At 40.0% G+C, this 18753-nt stretch overlaps 2 protein-coding genes across 5 annotated transcripts in view; one reads left to right on the plus strand and one right to left on the minus strand.

Moving 5' to 3' along the window:
- LOC143346534 (paired box protein Pax-6) overlaps positions 1-18753 on the plus strand; it is a 105511-nt gene that overhangs the window by 70635 nt on the left and 16123 nt on the right. The gene's annotated exons all lie outside the window — the stretch shown is intronic.
- Positions 10750-12838, minus strand: LOC143346535 (uncharacterized). Of its 2 annotated transcripts, XM_076774700.1 has the most exons (4): positions 12797-12838; positions 12227-12536; positions 11982-12196; positions 10750-11397 (listed from the first exon to the last, which is right to left on the minus strand). In XM_076774700.1, exons 1-4 carry the CDS (start codon positions 12800-12802, stop codon positions 10924-10926), a joined length of 1005 nt encoding a protein of 334 aa, XP_076630815.1. In that variant the 5' UTR covers positions 12803-12838; the 3' UTR covers positions 10750-10923. The 2 variants fall into 2 exon arrangements, with proteins under 2 accessions (XP_076630815.1, XP_076630814.1); XM_076774699.1 differs by having other exon boundaries at positions 11982-12536.

Raw genomic sequence — 18753 nt, forward strand, 5'->3', positions numbered from 1 at the left:
GCCCATTTTCATTGGAAGAAACTTAAAATCTATTGGTACTACTCTCGTAAAAGTATAATGGAATGTGTTGCGTGTACTATGCAGAGCTGAAATGTTGGCATCAGCAAAACATCGACGACCCGATTGTGTCTGGTGGAAACCTCGATGGTGTAGACTCGATTCGATACTTTATATTACACGTTTGTATTTTTGAATATTCATATTCTAAAGTTGACTTACACGAGTTGTTAAATAGCCACAAAAGGTCTCAATTTTGTTTAATTGAAAGCTTAACATCGCATCGGCAACAAGGTCATCAGCCACATAGAATATCATTTGTTGCTATGGATGAATTTGAGGATATTCTTCGCATTCTCCGTATTATTAACGCTTCTTTTAGCGAATTTCGAAGTTTTGCCTGGATTCCTGAGGTTTTATATTCCATACAAGAGAGCAATGTGTTCGAGGGTTAGAGGGCGTTGTCAGAAATTTCAATTTTACCTGATCCTATCGTGCATTTATAATGTTTTACCTTTATTCTCCGTCGAGGGGTTCTCTGCCCGACAATTTTGGCTTCCCTAATCGAGGACGAATGTCAATGGGCGCGACTCGCGCGGCGGTTGATCGTGTAAAACGCATCGTCGATCTATTGCGGTGAGCTATTGCGCGTGGAAGCTCTGCGGTCTTCCGCAGAGAGAAAAGTTCGCCCCGTATTGTGTATCGAGCGCTATTTGCCGTGCAACCGAGAGAAATAACGAACTCGCGTCTTTCTCCACGTTGGTTTAGCAATTCCTGTACGTGCCGCGCGCAAATCAGCCCGGCCCCCGCGGCCGGCTATTACGGATTCCCGACCGCATCCAGAAATCGGTGGTCGAGGAAAAATTCTTCCGTTCGAACTAGTTGAAAATACACGGCGGAATTCGGAGATGAAATTCCGCGGTCGTTGCAACTACGTGATCCGATGCACCGATGTTCCGACCGCTGGCCAGTCTTTGGCCAACGTTTTGCGCGCCCGCGAATATCGCGTACGTGCGTTCCGCGAAACATATTGTGCACCCGCTATCTTCTTCGAGCTTCGTGTCGTCGATAACAGTTTTTTTTCTCCACCCCCGTGCACGTGACTTTACGCCGGACGTATCGAATTCGTTCTGACCCGTGTACCGCTTCACAGAATTATTTTAGAATCCCATCGACGCTACTTGTTTCACTGTTAAACGTGAATGAACATTGATACGCTCGAGTGTCTTGGCTATGTTGCGAGGGAATGTTATTTATACAGTAACGAGCAAAACTGAACACACGTACGACATTTTAACAAAAGTGATTCTTTTATTCAATATTTGCATATAGAATACAAAGAAATTTCAAAACAAATTTAACATTTGCGATACCATTATGTCTTTCGTTTCGTACGATATTTTTCCCTGTAATCCATTTTGCACCGCGACTAATTTTGAATAGACATTTCAAATTTTGGTACACTTAATATTTCGTTCATAAACCTTTAATATTACATTTTCGTAATATTCTGGTGTAATGGAATACCATTGTTCTTGCACTCTTTGTCACAAATCAGTTATCGTTGTTGGGTGAGCACTATATTTATTTTCTAACTTCATTTTCAAGTGTGTCCAGACATTTACATTTATGCCTAGCCTTTGAGCAGGCCATTCCATGGTTTGAAATAGTCGAGCCAATTCTTCATTGTATAAAACATTCTTAAAAAAACAATAAATTTTTATGTAGTTTAATTAATATCATACATAATAATAAATGAATATAATATTATACGAAATTGTTGCTTATTTTCTTTAAAATTACTATTTTAGGAGGTGTACGAAGACTTTCGTGTCTGACCGTACGTTTGTCCTAAAGCTTACCATTTCGCGAAGTACGTTCAAAATGTCGGCCATTTGCAGCATTGCAACGTTGTAGTCTTTGAACTGTCGCCTCCCATACACGCCCCATTGTTACAACGTCTATTGTAACGCATGTAGCAATAATTCGCTGCCTCGTACCTTCCGGAGTCGTTGATGCATCTCATAAGAAAAAACGGAGAAATATTAAATCTAAATTTCGCATTAGCCAGCAAATTTGATCAATTGTACTTCTCACCCTCCAAGCATTCTTTATTTATGAAATTAGTAGCAATTAAAATAAACGTTTATTCTATCCCAACTCGCTTTCTAACGCAGGTTAATAAGAAGTAGTAATCCTCGAACCGGTATCGACAAAGAAAATAATTACCAAAGTATACATAATCGTTCGTTTCGCTCCTAATTGCCGCCCCCCCGACGATCAATCTTTCGCGTCGCCAAAACCGATCCCGCTACCGAGGACTACAATAAAGATCTATCCGTCTTCGTTTGCCTCTCTTGGATTCTTCTTGACGCGTCCTGAAGCTTTAGCGTCGTCCAGGTCATGCTCGATCGAGAGAAGCGCGTGAGAGGGTGACAAAGTGTCTCAGACGCTAGTGGATAAGAAGACGAGAGAAGCGGCGGAGATCTCTTTCCTCAGTCGGCGTTTTCTTCGCGGGTAAGGGTGCACCGACACGGGGGGTGTCGACTGATCTGCCTCGTAATGCCAATCGATATACATACATTGCACCGGGAAACGCTTTTCTCTTGCCACGAGTCGACACACACCGAGGCTCGTTTAGGCAACGTTCACACGGCGCGTACCAACCCCATCGAGACGAATATAACGTGACTCCCATATGAATAATGCCAAGTACGTGTTACGTGTTATAAAGAGAACCGCGTGAGATCTACGGGTAAAAGGTACTCCACGCGGCTTCCGCGTTTCCGTCGCGTGGGCGGGGTTAGAAACGGAGCCGGGAGTTTAAAGGGAGTTGTCAACAACCCCCTTCGGAATTTCTTTCCTTTTTTTTTTCCTACGTTCCGAGGGTCGTCGACCGACTCTTCTGCTTTCGTTACCTTTGCGACGCCAGCTAGTAATCGTTTCTTCCTTGAGGCGTTTTAAGGTGACTCTCGCGACCCTTGTTTTCAGCAAACCATCGTTAACTCGTTCGACGCACGCGGCGCGTCTGCGAAGTTTCGAGACCGAGTTCGCTAGAAATTTACGGGGGAAATAACTTTGTTATTTTTGGTAATTATTCGGGATCGATGACAGTTGCAGCGTCTTTACGCGATAGGAGAATGGAAATTATATTTCTTAGAAAAAAGAATTGCTTAGAATGTTAACCCCTTCGCGTACAATGACCAGTCTGACTCGTTACAAGTTTTACAATCATAGGGCTACTCACTTGTCATCAAGTCTTATATATCAAAATCAGCGCCTTTTTACATTCATGAGGAAATCGTAAAATAAATTTATTCCTTGTAAGAATAAAATTAACTAGTACGTCATCGTACGTCAAGGGGTTAATACCTACAACATATGTATTTCGATATCATCCGGATCGGTGAGAGGGCCATAATTCCGTATAATTGCCATTATTTTCTTTTTTCGATATAGTCTGTTTCTGAATTCCTCTCTGAAAATAAATTTTCATAGTATTTTTAAAAATTGCAATTCTTATGCAAAATAGTTTGAACGGGCTTATAGTTGAATTTGAAAAGGCTAGGCACGATTTGACGTTGGAAAAATGCCCTGCATCGAACGAACTAGCGTATTATGTTGATGTTCCTGAAGATTGATCACCATCGGTGACCGCAGTCGGATTACGGCTTCGTTTATTTTGCTATAAGTTCGGTGCAAAATGAAAAATAAGAAAATGACATGATGTTCGGTAGTGTAACACTTGGTGTGCTATCGATTACATAAGTGAACGTGTCGCTTGCACACAAATCAATCACCGGAGGCGTTACGTAATGTTACACAATCAGAGGAGCATGTTCGTCGTACCACAGACGATTGAATTTATGATCATCATGCGCGAGGAATATCGTACGACTTCGCTCAGCAGCTGTCCTAATATTCTCGATTCGCTTTTGGAAATGCAAACACGATACTCGAGGACGCGTTTCGTTTTTATTTATTTAAATCTAGACCTATCTGTAATTGCAACGCTTACTTAATTATTGCTTGACTCGATAAATATATTAATGTAAAAAATCAGTATTAATGTATTTACATATTATGCGTGGAACGTCTAATATGTAATCATTGCAAAATCAAATTAATTATTTCTATAATACTCTAAGATTTAATCGCATATTCAACGAAGAAAATATTAAATTTTTTAGAAAACTGTACGTGGCCTTAAAATTCAATTCAATTAATTTTTTAACATAGGCAACAGATCCAAAAATTAAAGGATACCATACGACGATTATTAATCGACTATTCTGCACAACTAGAGAATCTATGTAGATGATTTATAAAATTTAAGGGTGGTTTATGCATTTATGGGAAATTTTAGTTCTCAAAAAAACTTCCGAATGCACTTAATATGCAAAAATATAAGAAACACTTGAAACAACCCCCTACAAACCATTCGTTTCATTAATTCTATTAATAAATATACGAATTTGCATAAAGATCCGCACTCTATTTATTACTCATTCGATAAGATCGTGCTAGGAATGAAATAATAATTATAGGGACCGAAAATACGTAGCGAGTAATAGTTATATCCGCCTCCGCGTTGAAATCGTAAACAGAAACGTGAAAAATTTTAACAGAAAAAAACGAGAGGATCCCTCGTTCTTTAACACACTCTTTTTCTCTCTCTTTCCCTCTGCAGCCGTATTAATTCGGCGATATTAATCAAGCAGCGAGTTCTCACGTACAAAAGAGTACCGATGTAAGCGCAGTAGGAACCTTATTGTTTTGGTACCCTCCGGTTCAATATCGACGTGCCCTGTGACGCAATGCGTATATTCGTTGCACATCACACTGGCACAAACATGCCTGTGCGCGCGGATTCTGAAAACTACGAGGGATATGCAGACGGAAGGATCACAAAGGCTTTCTCGTTGCGAGCAAGCAAGCAGGCAAGCAAGAGCAGGTGCCGACTTCGAAAGAGTTCGACGTGCCTGTCGACGGGGGATCTCCAATCACTACCGTTTCTACAGTACGTCTGCGTGACATAGGTATATACCTACGTGGGAGCTACTGCCTTCTACCGTCTCCTTTTCTCTCATTGTTTTACATTCTATCGTCTGTTACCACGTGAGATCGCTGAACAGGCCCTACCCTAAATGAATGACTCTCAGCCTAGAGAATCCAATCGCTGTTGGAATCACGGTAAGAAACTCGCACGCCGTGGGTGCATTAATATTACAACATATTTTGATGATAGTTTCCGAATATTATGACGAGGGCAGGTCACGAACTGATCCACTTCGATTTTAAAGTGCTTTTGGCAGAATGATAATAGGTCCCTTTTGGTGTATGTGAAATATTAGATGCAGATACTCGACACTTTTTGAAATATAAATAAATGACCTACGTTAATTATTTCTACCACAGAAAGTGTCGAGTATCTGCACCTAATATTTCACATACACCAAAAGAGATCGCTCTGTTATCATTCTGCAAAAACACGTTAAAATTTCGGGGCAACATTTCTGGCTATACATTCTATTTTCGGTAAGGAATTTTTTTCTCGAAAATTCATAGGATTTCGGAGGTATGTCTATTCACGAAAAATGTTCGTAATTGACCCCCGCAACCAAAAATAATTTTTCCAGAATGATTTGAAACTTTTAATTTTCACCGAAAAATTTCTGCACTCATTCGAATTTTTTTCTCGAAATTGCGTAGGAATTCGGGGGTATGTCTATTCACCAAAAATTATTGTAATTGGCCCCTGCAACCGAAAATAATTTTCTTAGAACGATTTGAAATTTTTTAATTTTGTCGAAAAATTTCAGTACCTATCCGATTTTTTTCTCGAAAGTGGGTAGGATTTCGGAGGTATGTCTATTCACAAAAAATGATTGTAATTGACCCCCGCAACCGAAAATAATTTTTTCACAATTAATTACAAATTTTTTTTTTCGTCGAAAAATTTAGGCACCTACCCCCTTGTCGATTTTTCTTAAAAATTCCTTTTTCATTTTTAGTAATTTTGTTTGACGACCTACAGAAAAGTTGTCTAATACTTTTTTGTAGGTACCCATGGGCTCTACTTCAGAAAAAAGTTTCATTGAAATATATTCACTATTGCAGGAGTTATAGCTGTTTGAAAATTGGACCATTTTTATGGGGTTTTTCTCATTTTGTGGGGTCAAGGACCAACTTTTCGAATATTTTTGCGATTTGTACATATTCTCCACCAAAATACGCGTAGTTTGCTTTTTTAAACATTAAAATCGTCCAATCCGTTCAGAAGTTATGACGTTTTAAAGATTCGCATGAAAATTCGGGCAGACATTTCTGGCCAGAAATTGTATTTTCGGTAAGGAATTTTTTTCTCGAAACTGAGTAGGATTTCGGGGGTATGTCTGTTGTCCAAAAATGCTTGCAATTGACCCCTGCAACTAAAAATAATTTTTCCAAGACGATTCGAAAGTCTTTTTTTTCACCCAAAACTTTCAGCACTTACTCGAATTTTTTTCTCGAAAGTGGGTAGGATTTCGTGGGTATGTCTATTCGCCAAAAATGATTGTAATTGACTCCTGCAATTAAAAATAATTTTTTTAGGATGATCTGAAATTTTTTAAATTCGCTGAAAAATTTTTCCACGTTCTATTATTCGAATAACCGGGTGTCGGATAATTCGAACACCACTGTATCGATTTTCTTGATATCCCGATAAATCATTCCTGGGATATAAAACGATACAGTGGTCGACATTCCAACGTTTCGTATTTTTGTTTTAAAAAACAAAATTCAGTTCGTAAATTTTTAAATAAGAAGTACCAAGTACAGATACAATACTGTATCAATTAGGAGAATTGCGTTCACTAGGGTCTACTGACTGTCACGTACTACAATCACATACCGAATCGTCTCTAAGTGTCGCGATTATTTCTCTGTTTTCAGTCGAGGAAAGATATTGGTTCGATCGCGTTCTCACAGTAATCGCAGGGGGGAGTGGACCTCCCGCTATTTTCTTAATCTGGGCCCTCGTGAGAGACAAACGACCGTAAACACAGAACACCACGATGCCCGCGGTGCGCGAAAGCGAGAATGCTAGCTACCCTTTTTCTTGGCCAGGCGTGCCTATAGAATCCTACGCGAGGAGCGTTAACCCCCGTCGATGATTTGGTCGAATTGCCCCGGCGTACTTTCACGTCGAAACGTCGCTCCCTGACCTCAAGCGTCTTTTCTTACCCCTCGTTTCTATTCTCCGCCGCCATCGCGTTTGTCGCTCTTTAGTCTTTTCCATGTTTGCGGGTGGTCGTGGCTGGTTCTCATGGCTCGTCTCACGATCCGCGCCACTTCGAAACCGTGGACTCGTGTGTCTCACGCTGATCCCGAACTTTGCTGGACGTCGAGTCGGACCCGACAGCTTTGTTTCGCAGTTTCGCCATGATTATGTACTTTGGAACCTTCATTGAAATCTTCATTTGCAAATAACGCATAAAAATTTGTTTATTTCTTAAATCGATACCTACGCGTTCGATATTGTCTGATATCAGATTATAATTTGCGGACTGGTGTCGATAGTATTGTATTATTTTGGTATCGTATCCTAAATTTTGAACTTTTCTTTGACACGTTTTATTTTCACGCGGAGGGAATGGCAGTCGTGATTTCTTTCTTAATAGTTATCTGTTAGCACCGGATGTATGCATGCTGAATTTCACAGTGGAACATTATTGTCGACGATTCTGATGCAAGGGTAGATTTATCTGATTGGATAAAGTCGTTAACAATGCAACTGCAATACCGTCTTTGCCTTTGTTTCGTAGGCAACATAACGTAATAATTAATCTGCTGAGAATAGAATACTCGATGGGTGTCGTATTACACCGTGCGCAATCATTATTTCATCACGTGTTTTAATAATATTATGTAAATGAACGGGTCTGGGCGAAGCTATTGCAAGAATATATTTCCATTTTAATTAATTACAACGCTCGATAAAAACACCTACGTGAGACTTTGTGCAAATACGTAGCAAAGGCTGTTGGAAACAGTCTTCAAACTTTGTGTAATATGCGAAGACAACAAATGTATTTCACGAAATTATAAATTACCCGATAATCAATTTTGCAGAATATAGTGGCGGACTTTGTGTAACTATTTTGACGATTAGTTACTCCGATTAAATAATAAAATCAAGATAGCCGTCTATCCCATTGCACGAAAATAGGAAACTCATTACACTTTGCTAACAGAAAGGCCAACCAAGTAGAAATTAAAAGGATCAAAGAATAAAATGAAATTTAAAAAAAAAAGCAATACTAACTTATATATAACACTGGACTGTTCCATTATTGTCAGATTAATCTTCAACACGATTAATACTAGAATCTACCGTCTTCGCGACCCTCCTATCCTCGGTTAGCGGCACCCTCCTCTTCATTTACAAAAATAATCACACACTGAAGGGTTATTTAAAACGCGTTTATTAAAAACCAGCGCAATCTACGACGCCATTCCTAAATGGCAGACGCTTTTCCTCGTATTTTTTTCTAAAAATAAAGCATCGCCGGATGAAAACAAGGAACTCGTCGGAGAACGAGGGTGACAGACTGAGGGGAGGAAGAAAAAAAAAAAAACGTCGAAGGTAACTTCCGGAAAAGTTAATATCCCGTGGGAAGGATCACGCGCCGATTGATTTGGTTCAAGTGCAGGCGTCTCTGTCACGAAGGGGAGTGAGAACAATGAGAGGAAACGATCGAGATCTGGACAGGAAACTTTGTTTCTTGAAGCTGTACGGTCCCTCTCTGTTTCTCTTTTCCACGACTATCCAACGAGAAGCGAAGTTCAACCTAGAAAATGGAAAATTGATACTTCGCGAGAGTTTAGGAGTGTCCAAAGAAACTCGTCTCGGAATTCACGAGAATCGTTCTGCGTTCAGGGACCGAAAACGAAGGGAGGGGGCTTTCAAACAACCGCAGCTCTCTTACCAACTGGTCCCGGTCTTAAGATCGGTGGAGTTTAATTGGTCTTGACCGTTTGGCTGGAGTAATTGGCCAATCTAAAATTTGGTTCCAACCTAGACGCTCTTGCGTCTTGAAGGTACTTAGCGTCATCGAAATCCCTTTGTTCTCGACCGAGATCAGCCCTACTTAAGGTTTTGAAAAGTTTACCGAGGATTTGCCGAGACCACCCGTACGATCCGCTCGAATTGTTTCGGTATCGATCACTGGAAATAACATTGGTGGGTGGAAACGTCGACTATACCTCGTTGTTCGAAAATTAAATTTTGCACAGTACTTTATGAATGTATATATTGTTATATCAGGTGTAGAATGTGCTCCATTTTGTAAAGAATAACTACCATGAGCTAATATGGCGTCGTCTGCCAATGAAGCTTTCGTTAGATAACGAAAATTCTAGTTAATTACGTTTATTCTATAGTCGCCCCTACGGATCGTTGTCAATTGTTTGATTAGTTAGAATTTTAAAAAAATCGACAGACCAGTGATAAAATTTCGAATATTCTGAACGTTCGTGTCAGTTTAAATTGATTGAAATAATAAATATTAAAGCAATGCTTGTACAGGTTCGCCAAGATCTGCCGCCTAAATTATTCGAAAACCATTTGTTACGTGGAAAAATATGAAATAGAGCACACACTTTGCTATATTCACTGCTGTAAAGCATTACTATATTACAATCGTGGCAAAATTGAGAAATTTGGACAAAATGGAGGATCTTACCATCGACGCGATCGATTTTCTCGATTTATTTTATTCGATCATCTTTTTTTCCACGTTTTATACGTATCTGTGCGTTCGTCCAGTGCGACTAAACATCGTTGGGAATTAAACGAAAAGCGAATTTTGTAATTTTATTGCGTTGGGCAGGAAGAAATTAGCCGCGGCGGTTGTGGGATACGATGAAAAGCAACCATCGAGGAGAAAGGGAGAACATTTTGATGGGTTGGAACGTGGCTGTAGAATTTCAGGAGAATCCTGACGAGGGATTGGTTGTGTCGGAGTGAACTTATGAAACGGCCAACCCCGGTAGAGTCGAGCGAGATATTAAATTTCTGGAATTTTGCGGTTAGGCGCGTCTACATGCCGACGGTTCTCGCACCAATACACTCTCCTGTCTATGCTCGCGTCCACGTGCCACGACTAAGGTAATTCTTACACAGAATTTCTCCTATTACCTTCTCGATACAGTCTTTCGAACGTCATACGTGCACGAATATAACGGTTTCAAACAAAATGATCCGTTTTATACTCGTCAGCTAGCTAACTTCGAAATATACAATTACTATTCAAAGTATACAACAAGAATACAAAATTTCTTATATATTGTTTATCTCTAGTGTTCGTCAGATAAGATACACCAAGCCATAAAATCGAACTTGGATCAGAAATTTTAAATTTCTAAAACGATCAGAGAACTTACAAATCTCTGGTACTTATCAATTTTGAAATTACGTAAATACTACACACGATCCAACTCATTAAATCAATTTAATACCAAATATGTAGACTACCATAGCGAAGAACACGAATATTATAAATATTATAAATTCTTGATGTCATCGAGTCTTATATATTAAAAATCAACACATTTTTACATTTACGAGGTATTCGTAAAACAAATCTATTCTTTTTCGTGGCCATTCCCTGTACGAACAAATTTAAACAAAATTAAATCGTACGTCAAGGGATTAATAATTAAATACAGAAGAGGCTTGCACAATAGAATAGACGAACGAATAGCGTGGTAATCATCAGTTTTATTGTTGCGTCAACCCTAACTTACAATTACGATATAGATTCGACCCATTATATCTACACATGTACGAGTTCGCAGAAATTGAATTAGTACGCGTCGGGATCCTCGTCAGAATACATAAATTTACACATAAATACACGAAAATTTCGTCCTCTTTTGATCTTACTGCAAGGTCAGAAGGTATCTGGACTCGCTGGCGGGTACTTGGTAATTAGTTGTGTAAGTAGTGTAGGAGGAGCTCACTGGGCCGGTGGGTAGCGGAATGACACCGGCTGGATTGTCGTATTGGTATTGCACTTGGCTGGCGACTGGGTTGATTTCGAGTTTCTGCGGTTTCGAGTCTGCAGACGCAGCTGCGATCGGCGCGATCGGCGCGACGGATACTTGGAGACCAGCTGGCAGTATTTGCAGCTTCTGTAGGGGACTGTACGCGTAGATGGGCCCGCGAAGAGGTTCCACGTTCTCAGCACGAATCTTCGCGAAGTACTTCATGGCCTCGATGTTCTGACGACTGACGTATCGCACGCGCTGAAGACGTCCGTCAGGGAGGGCGATGTAGTACTCGCCGGACTGCTGTGGCTGCTGCTCGTCCACGTCTTCGTCTTCGAGCTCGTTCACGGAGTTCACGGGCTCGGACTGGAAAAGAGAAACGTCAGTTTGGTCTGGAAACTATGAATAGTCGCGAGACGCTGGAAGGATTCTGGCACGGTTCTATTTAGATTTGAAAATGGGAAACGCAGAACGTTCGAGTCATCGTTTTTCGGCCGATCTCGAGGCCTCGAATCACGGTCGACTGCATTACAGGTTGCGTCACACCGGTTTTGAATTTGGTAGGGGCACACGCGTGCCTGAACAGCGATCGAAAGTAAACGATGACTTGAATACAAATGTCGTTAAGAGCGTAGCAACGAGAGACGAAAAGGAACGAGAACGAGGGAGGATGCGGAGGATCGACGTGTGTTAAAATTCCGCGCGGAATCCACGTCGAGTCCTGTAGGCTCGTGCCAAACCGTCTGCATTCCTGCGTTCCTCGTTCTTGTTGCAGCGAACTACAACAAATCCAATAACACGTAATACGACGTTTCGGTGAAAATCTAATTCGACCGTTTGTCTGGGGGTTTCCGTCCGCGGAAAGGAATCGTGCAAAGTCGCGGTAAATTTAACTGGAACTCTCGCCAAATTCTTCCGTTCGGCTTTCGTTGGTTTGGAGCTCCTCTCACCTCAGACTCGGTGACGCTTGTGACGGTACTGGCGTCGTCCACTTCGGTGGTGTTGGGCAGTTCGGTGGTGGTGGCTTCTTGAGGCGCTCCGTACTGTTGCTGAGGCGCTCCATACTGCGACTGAGGCTCGTTGGGTGCTCCGTATTGCTGCTGCGGCGCGCTGGGTCTTCCAAATTGTTGCTGACGTCCGTTGAATCCTGCGTATTGCTGCTGAGGTGCGCTAGGTCCACCGTACTGCTGCTGAGGTGCGCTAGGTCCACCGTACTGCTGCTGAGGAACGCTGGGTTCTCCGTACTGTTGTTGGGGTGCTCCGTATTGCTGTTGAGGCGCTCCGTATTGCTGTTGAGGCGCTCCGTATTGCTGCTGAGGCGCCTGAGACTCTCTCTGGGGAAGATTAAAGGCTGGTCCGGCTGGCCTCCATCCGGATGCCGTGTAAGGTGCTTCAGCTGGGGTTTCTTCTTGCTGTTTAGCGAAATAATACTGCCTCTGTTGTGAACGGTACCTTGGTGGTTCTGCAGTAACTGCAGCGACCAGGAGTGCGACAGCCAGGAATACCTGTTTGTTAAATTAATACTTTTTAATTATATTCCATGATCTTTTGTTAGCTATTTGTATATTTTCAGGATGCAATTAATTATGCCTTTGTGAGTATATTTTCTCGTAAAACTTAAAGACTGTTGTTTCGACACGACTAGTAAATTATAGTTATTTTGAACCGATTGAGCAATAATGTTTGGTCGAGTGATAATAAATGTGAATAAGAGTTAATTTAAATTGTAACGCAAATGTTTCAAAGTTGTCATGAGAGAAGCTACCTTCATTGTAGTGGTAGTATGTTACTCGGTTGACTTTTAGAGTTGACTGATTTCTGATGCCCACCAGCCGTGGATTATATACACTGAGTCCCGTATGTGGTCTGCATGTTTAAGGAGATCCTCGTCGGTCTACCGACCGTCGGATGACATTGACCTCCTAAAAGACTGATGAATCCTCGATCATTGTTGGCTCATCATCCGGTGGCGTTTTACCTTCGCTTTTTTCGGTGTTTCGAGACACGTTCTTTGTAAAAGAACTTATTTTTCAACGCCTCGAATCTCATTATCCTCTTCTCCACATACCTCTTCAGCTGCTTACCCGTTCTATTGCTTATTTTCTTCAGGTTTTGGAGCAATAATTTATTTTTTTATTTTACAATACTAATCAAGAATCATATACCTCGCGAGAGTGTACCAATTATCTAGAAAAGAATGGATCAGTCTGAATCAGTCTGTGACTGAAAACACTAGTATTACATTCTGCAAAACATTATAATTAGGGTATCACCTGATGAAACGATTCTATATTGTATTTTATTATCATACGATAAATCTTCGTAGACCAAGAAACCATAAATCTAAAATATAAACTATCCCAAACGGAGCCAACAAATATTAAAACGTCAAACTAACAGATATGTTTGAAGTAATAATTTCTAAACTAAATACCCGATGAAAATGAAAGCTAAAGCGTGGTCGTTGTACAAGCCATTTAGTTTCGTACATCTTTAGGATTGATAAATATTTCGAAAATTTCGAGAATCACCATCGTGTAACGAAACGTCAAAAATAAGTCCACGCGAGGAACCTCTGGAGGTCGGATAAAAATTTCTAAGACACGCATTAACATTCCGCGGGTCATCAACTGAATCACCGAGAACTTGTCATACATTGTCCATGGCCGATTCCCCCTCATTGAAGAACGACGACCGATCACGTCGATCGTATCAATGCGTTCAGCGAGTCTCTGTCGGGGATCCCATTGATTATGCAGCGATTTAATTTTAACTCCGACGAATTTGCAAACGCTCGCAGTTCTAATCGATTCCGCGCACGGATCATGCGTGACTATGATTTTTTTTCGTGCTAATAAATTCAGCGGTGGACTCGGTCTAGCTAGGGGAAAAGGAGGATGGAAGCGACGTGCACGACATCAGGGCCGGGCGTGCGATCGTCCTTCTGAATTTATAATATCAGATACACTTCTGTTCGCGATATATTCGCGCGACTGATCGCTTACCTACTTATAATAGAAGACAAAAAGAACTGTAACAACTCGTACATTGTTCCTTAATTTCTTAAGTGCCTCAGTTCTTAAATTAATTAAGTTCTTAATTCGTCAAATGTGGTATCGTCAGTGATTGTCCGACATACATGGTCAGTATAAGTTTCTATAGTTATTGGAAAATATTATTGTTTCAACGCTGCTTGATATGTATTTTTTGTTCATTTTTATGGAGGCACAAATGTACAGACTTTTACTATCGTTAACTCTCGTAAGATATTAGAGGTGGAAGATTTAGGGATATATTTTGATAAATTATATTCATAATTTATAGTAACTTTTGTTACATTCATTTTTATTATAAATGAAATATCGTACAGCTCATGGGTTGACATCCGTCGTAACTACTCGTAGGGAAAATTATGTGATTTATCTTAGATCGTAGGACGGATTACATATTTTATATTACGATTGTCCCGGTTTATTTTTACATAAATATATGTGTACGTTGCATAACGTCTCCTAATTGTCGCGTCATCGATAATAGAGGCAGCTCGATGAGTTAATTCACGCGTGCGCGTTGAATACGGTCGCTCGGCAAACAGAAAATCAGAAATTCGCATCATCTCGCGAAAGCAAATAATTACTGTTTACTTCGAAAATGTCTATATTGACCGAACACTTTTTACTCGTTTCGCTAAACGAACTATATGTTTGCTTATTTTCGAACCAGCCTTATTTTGAAATGTTCGTATCTCTTAGTTCCATGTGTCGTAAAAATAAGGAAAAATGTTCGCATAAACATGCGCCCAAAATATCTTTTAAATTCAATGCATGCACGGACTCGTCTTGTCACGGATCAAAATATTGTTACAGACATCCATAATACAACGACGAATCATTCTTTCGTATGGCGGCTGCGTACACGAGAACTTTTAAGTGCTATCTATGCTGCAACGAAATTTTCACTGCTTCGTGCCTCATGTTACTAAAAATAAATTTATCGAAACGTTCAGACATAATTCAATTCTGTTAAAACAGTAAATTCCATACAATTATATAGATCTATTCATTCTCGATAGAGGCTTCCTTTACCAGACGATTTAGAGATGCGTAAAGAAAGGGAGGAATGAAAAGAATATTCACTTTACTATAAATAAATTTATTAAAATCGTTACAACAAACAGAGTACAATTTTCCCTTATGTTTTGTTAAACTATTTTAAATTCTCAGTGATTTTATCTATAATAAAATTAGACGTTTTCGTCCACAGGTCTATCGATTCTAAATTTTCGGTAATGAATTATAACGTTTATAATAGTGTTAGGATGCTGTCTGACGCTTAGGGGAAGTCCCCTCGTAGATTAACACGAACATAGAAGAAAAAAAGATCGTACTGCAAAGGGGTTGACGGACGATCTGGTTCGTATTCTCGCGACACGATGTTGGTCGTGCGCAGTGACAACGTGGGAATACCGATTTAACGTAAAATCGTCGAAAAGTTCGAATCGGTTGCCGTGACTCGCGAAACGTGGCAATGTCGAAGGGCGATCGTAAGAGAGACTAACTGGCAGAGAAGAGAAGGCAGGATAGCGGAGAGTCGTTGGTAGGGGGCTAGGAGGGGTGGCCTGGGTAAAGCAAATTATTCACACTCAAACGACTCCATTTCAATATCGGACCGAGGCCCAGGGACAAAAGAAGGGCGAGATGCCTGTCTCCCTTCTGCTTTCGCTTTGCCAGTACCCGGCAGCCCGATACCTTTGGCTGTAGCCTGTAGGCTTAACTCTCCTCTTTTTTTACTCTCCCTCCCGTCTTCTCGCTCCCTCTGATCCCAACCTTTACCGCTGCCTCTTCTTCGCGCTCATATTTCTCCGTTATTCCGGCACTACTTTAACTCCCAACCCTCCTGCATCGAGCGAACATCGAGAACGTAACCACAGTGACTCCGAAAACTGTTCAAGTTTCGTTACGTGGACGACGAATCGACCTCGACGATGGTTCTTGATCTGTTCTACTCTGCGGAAACGACGGACCGAACTTCTTGATACGCGCGTAAGTCTCACATGAGGGCTTTCTTTTAGCGTGTAGATTCATCTTCTGGAGTATGGACATGTATTTATGGATTATCTGTATGCACGAAGGAGATTTTTATTGTATGAGGATTATTGAGTGAAATTTTGATGAAACGGTAGCACGTAAATATATACAGGGTGTTCGGCCACCCCTGCGAAAAATTGTAGTGGGAGATTCTAGAGGCCAAAATAAGACGAAAATCAAGAATACTAATTTGTTGATGGTGGCTTCGTTAAGAAGTTATTAACGTTTAAAGTTCCGACTGTACTGAATTTTTTTCTCGAAAATGCGCAAGATTTCGGGGGTATGTCTATTCACCAAAAATGATTGTAATTGACCCCTGCAACTGAAAATAATTTTTCCAGAACGATTTGAAATTTTTCAATTTCGCCGAAAAATTTAGGCACCTACCCCGTGACGATTTTTTTTAAAACTTCGTTTTTGATTTTTAGTAATTTTATTTGGCGCCCTACAGAAAAGTTGTGTAATACTTTTTTGTAGGTACCCATGAGCTCTATTTCAGAAAAAAGTTTCATTGAAATATATTCGCTATTGTAAGAATTATGGCTGTTTGAAAATTGGACCATTTTTATGGGGTTTTTCTAACTTTACGGGGTCAAGGAACAACTTTTCGAATATTTTTAGAATTCCTACATATTCTACTCTAAAATACGCGTCGTTTGCCTTTTTAAACATTAAAATCGGCCAATCCGTTCAGAAGTTATGATGGTTTAAAGATTCGCATGAAATTTTAGGGAAGCATTTCTGGCCTCACATTAGATTTTTGTTTAGGAATTTTTTTCTCGAAAATGCGTAGGATTTCGGGGGTATGTCTATTCATCAAAAATGATTGTAATTGAGCTTCGCAACTGAAAATAATTTTTCCAGAACGATTTGAAACTTTTCAATTTCGCCGAAAAATTTAGGCACCTACCCCGTGACGATTTTTTTTAAAACTTCGTTTTTGATTTTTAGTAATTTTATTTGGCGCCCTACAGAAAAGTTGTGTAATACTTTTTTGTAGGTACCCATGAGCCCTACTTCAGAAAAAAGTTTCATTCAAATATATTCAATATTGTAGGAATATTGGCTGTTTGAAAATTGGACCATTTTTATGTGGTTTTTCTCATTTTGTGGAGTCAAGGACCAACTTTTCGAATATTTTTGCGATTTGTACATATTCTCCACCAAAATACGCGTAGTTTGCTTTTTTAAACATTAAAATCGTCCAATCCGTTGAGAAGTTATGACGTTTTAAAGATTCGCATGAAAATTCGGGCAGACATTTCTGGCCAGAAATTGTATTTTCGGTAAGGAATTTTTTTCTCGAAAATACATAGGATTTCGGAGGTATGTGTAATGACCAAAAATGATTGTAATTGACGCCCGCAACCGAAAATATTTTTTCGAGAGCGATTTGAAATTTTTTAATTTAATTGTTAATAACTTTTTAACGAAGCCTCCATCAACAAATTGGTACTCCTGATTTTCGTCTTATTTTAGCCTCTAGAATCCCCCATTAAAATTTTTCCCAGGGGTGGCCGAACACCCTGTATAATTACGACCGCTCGTAATCAAACACTATATTGGTGATTCATTGTAAATGGGGAAATAAGATTGTATGAGTCTATTTTTTCGTACATTGAGATATTTAAGGATTTGTATTTGAATAAATACAAAGAGAAGTAACACAGTGTAACGAAAACAACATTTGATAAAAACAAATGGAAAACAAGTTTCTTTCCATTTACAAGTGAATCTTTACGGTGTATTTTTATAACGTGCAAGTAGAAGTGGGAGTAACTTGTATATATGCTTGTCTAGAAGAAGGCGGATCCGAAGAATGCAAAAAGTACAGCCGTGTGGCCAAAAGCGACAAACCAGAGTGCGTAAAAGAGAAAGGAAAGAAAGGGGGGAAAGTCGGAGAAGAGTCCGACGAGCCTCGAGCTTCGTAATTGAATATATTTAAGCGCGGGAGGGACGTTTGTGCGGATTCTCGGATTACAGGAACCCCATACCGAGGCAACGTCTGCGAGTAAACTGGATTAATCGTCTATGAAGGGAGACTGTAACCCTGCCGCATTCGTTTGCAATCAGATCCCTATGGGGAATTCGAAACAACGAGTTTATGTTGAGCGGGCCTTATTTTCGCTGTTACGTTACACCGATCATTTCTCGCGGAGAGGGAGAAAAGATAAGGATACTACGGTTCTTATAATAATCCAATACGATTTAATCGAATGAGAACCCTCTGGATAACACCAAGAAGAACAAACTGATCCGCGAAATGAACCTTCGACACTCGAGACACCCAAGAGCGTCGATATTTTAATTCATTTATTTTCTAGAAACATAGCAGAAGAATTTTCTATGTTTCTGAAAAATCGTTCGTGCGAGTGACCTTCCGATTTTTATTTAAACTTATTTAACCCTCAGCTGGAATATTGATATTGGAGTATTGTAGGGGGAAAATAGAAAAATGAACGGACAACGAATTTTTTTAAAATTATTAATTTCATTAACTTTGAAAAAATGATTAATACTTGTCTGATACCTCTTTAGAAATATTAGTCATGAATTACAAAGCTTTTAATAAAAAAAAAACCGAAAAATATTTGTATTAGAAAATGATATCTTCGAACCATCAAACATGGTACAG

The sequence above is a fragment of the Colletes latitarsis genome, chromosome 10, assembly GCF_051014445.1.
Source record: "Colletes latitarsis isolate SP2378_abdomen chromosome 10, iyColLati1, whole genome shotgun sequence".
NCBI classification, from domain to species: Eukaryota; Metazoa; Arthropoda; class Insecta; order Hymenoptera; family Colletidae; genus Colletes; species Colletes latitarsis.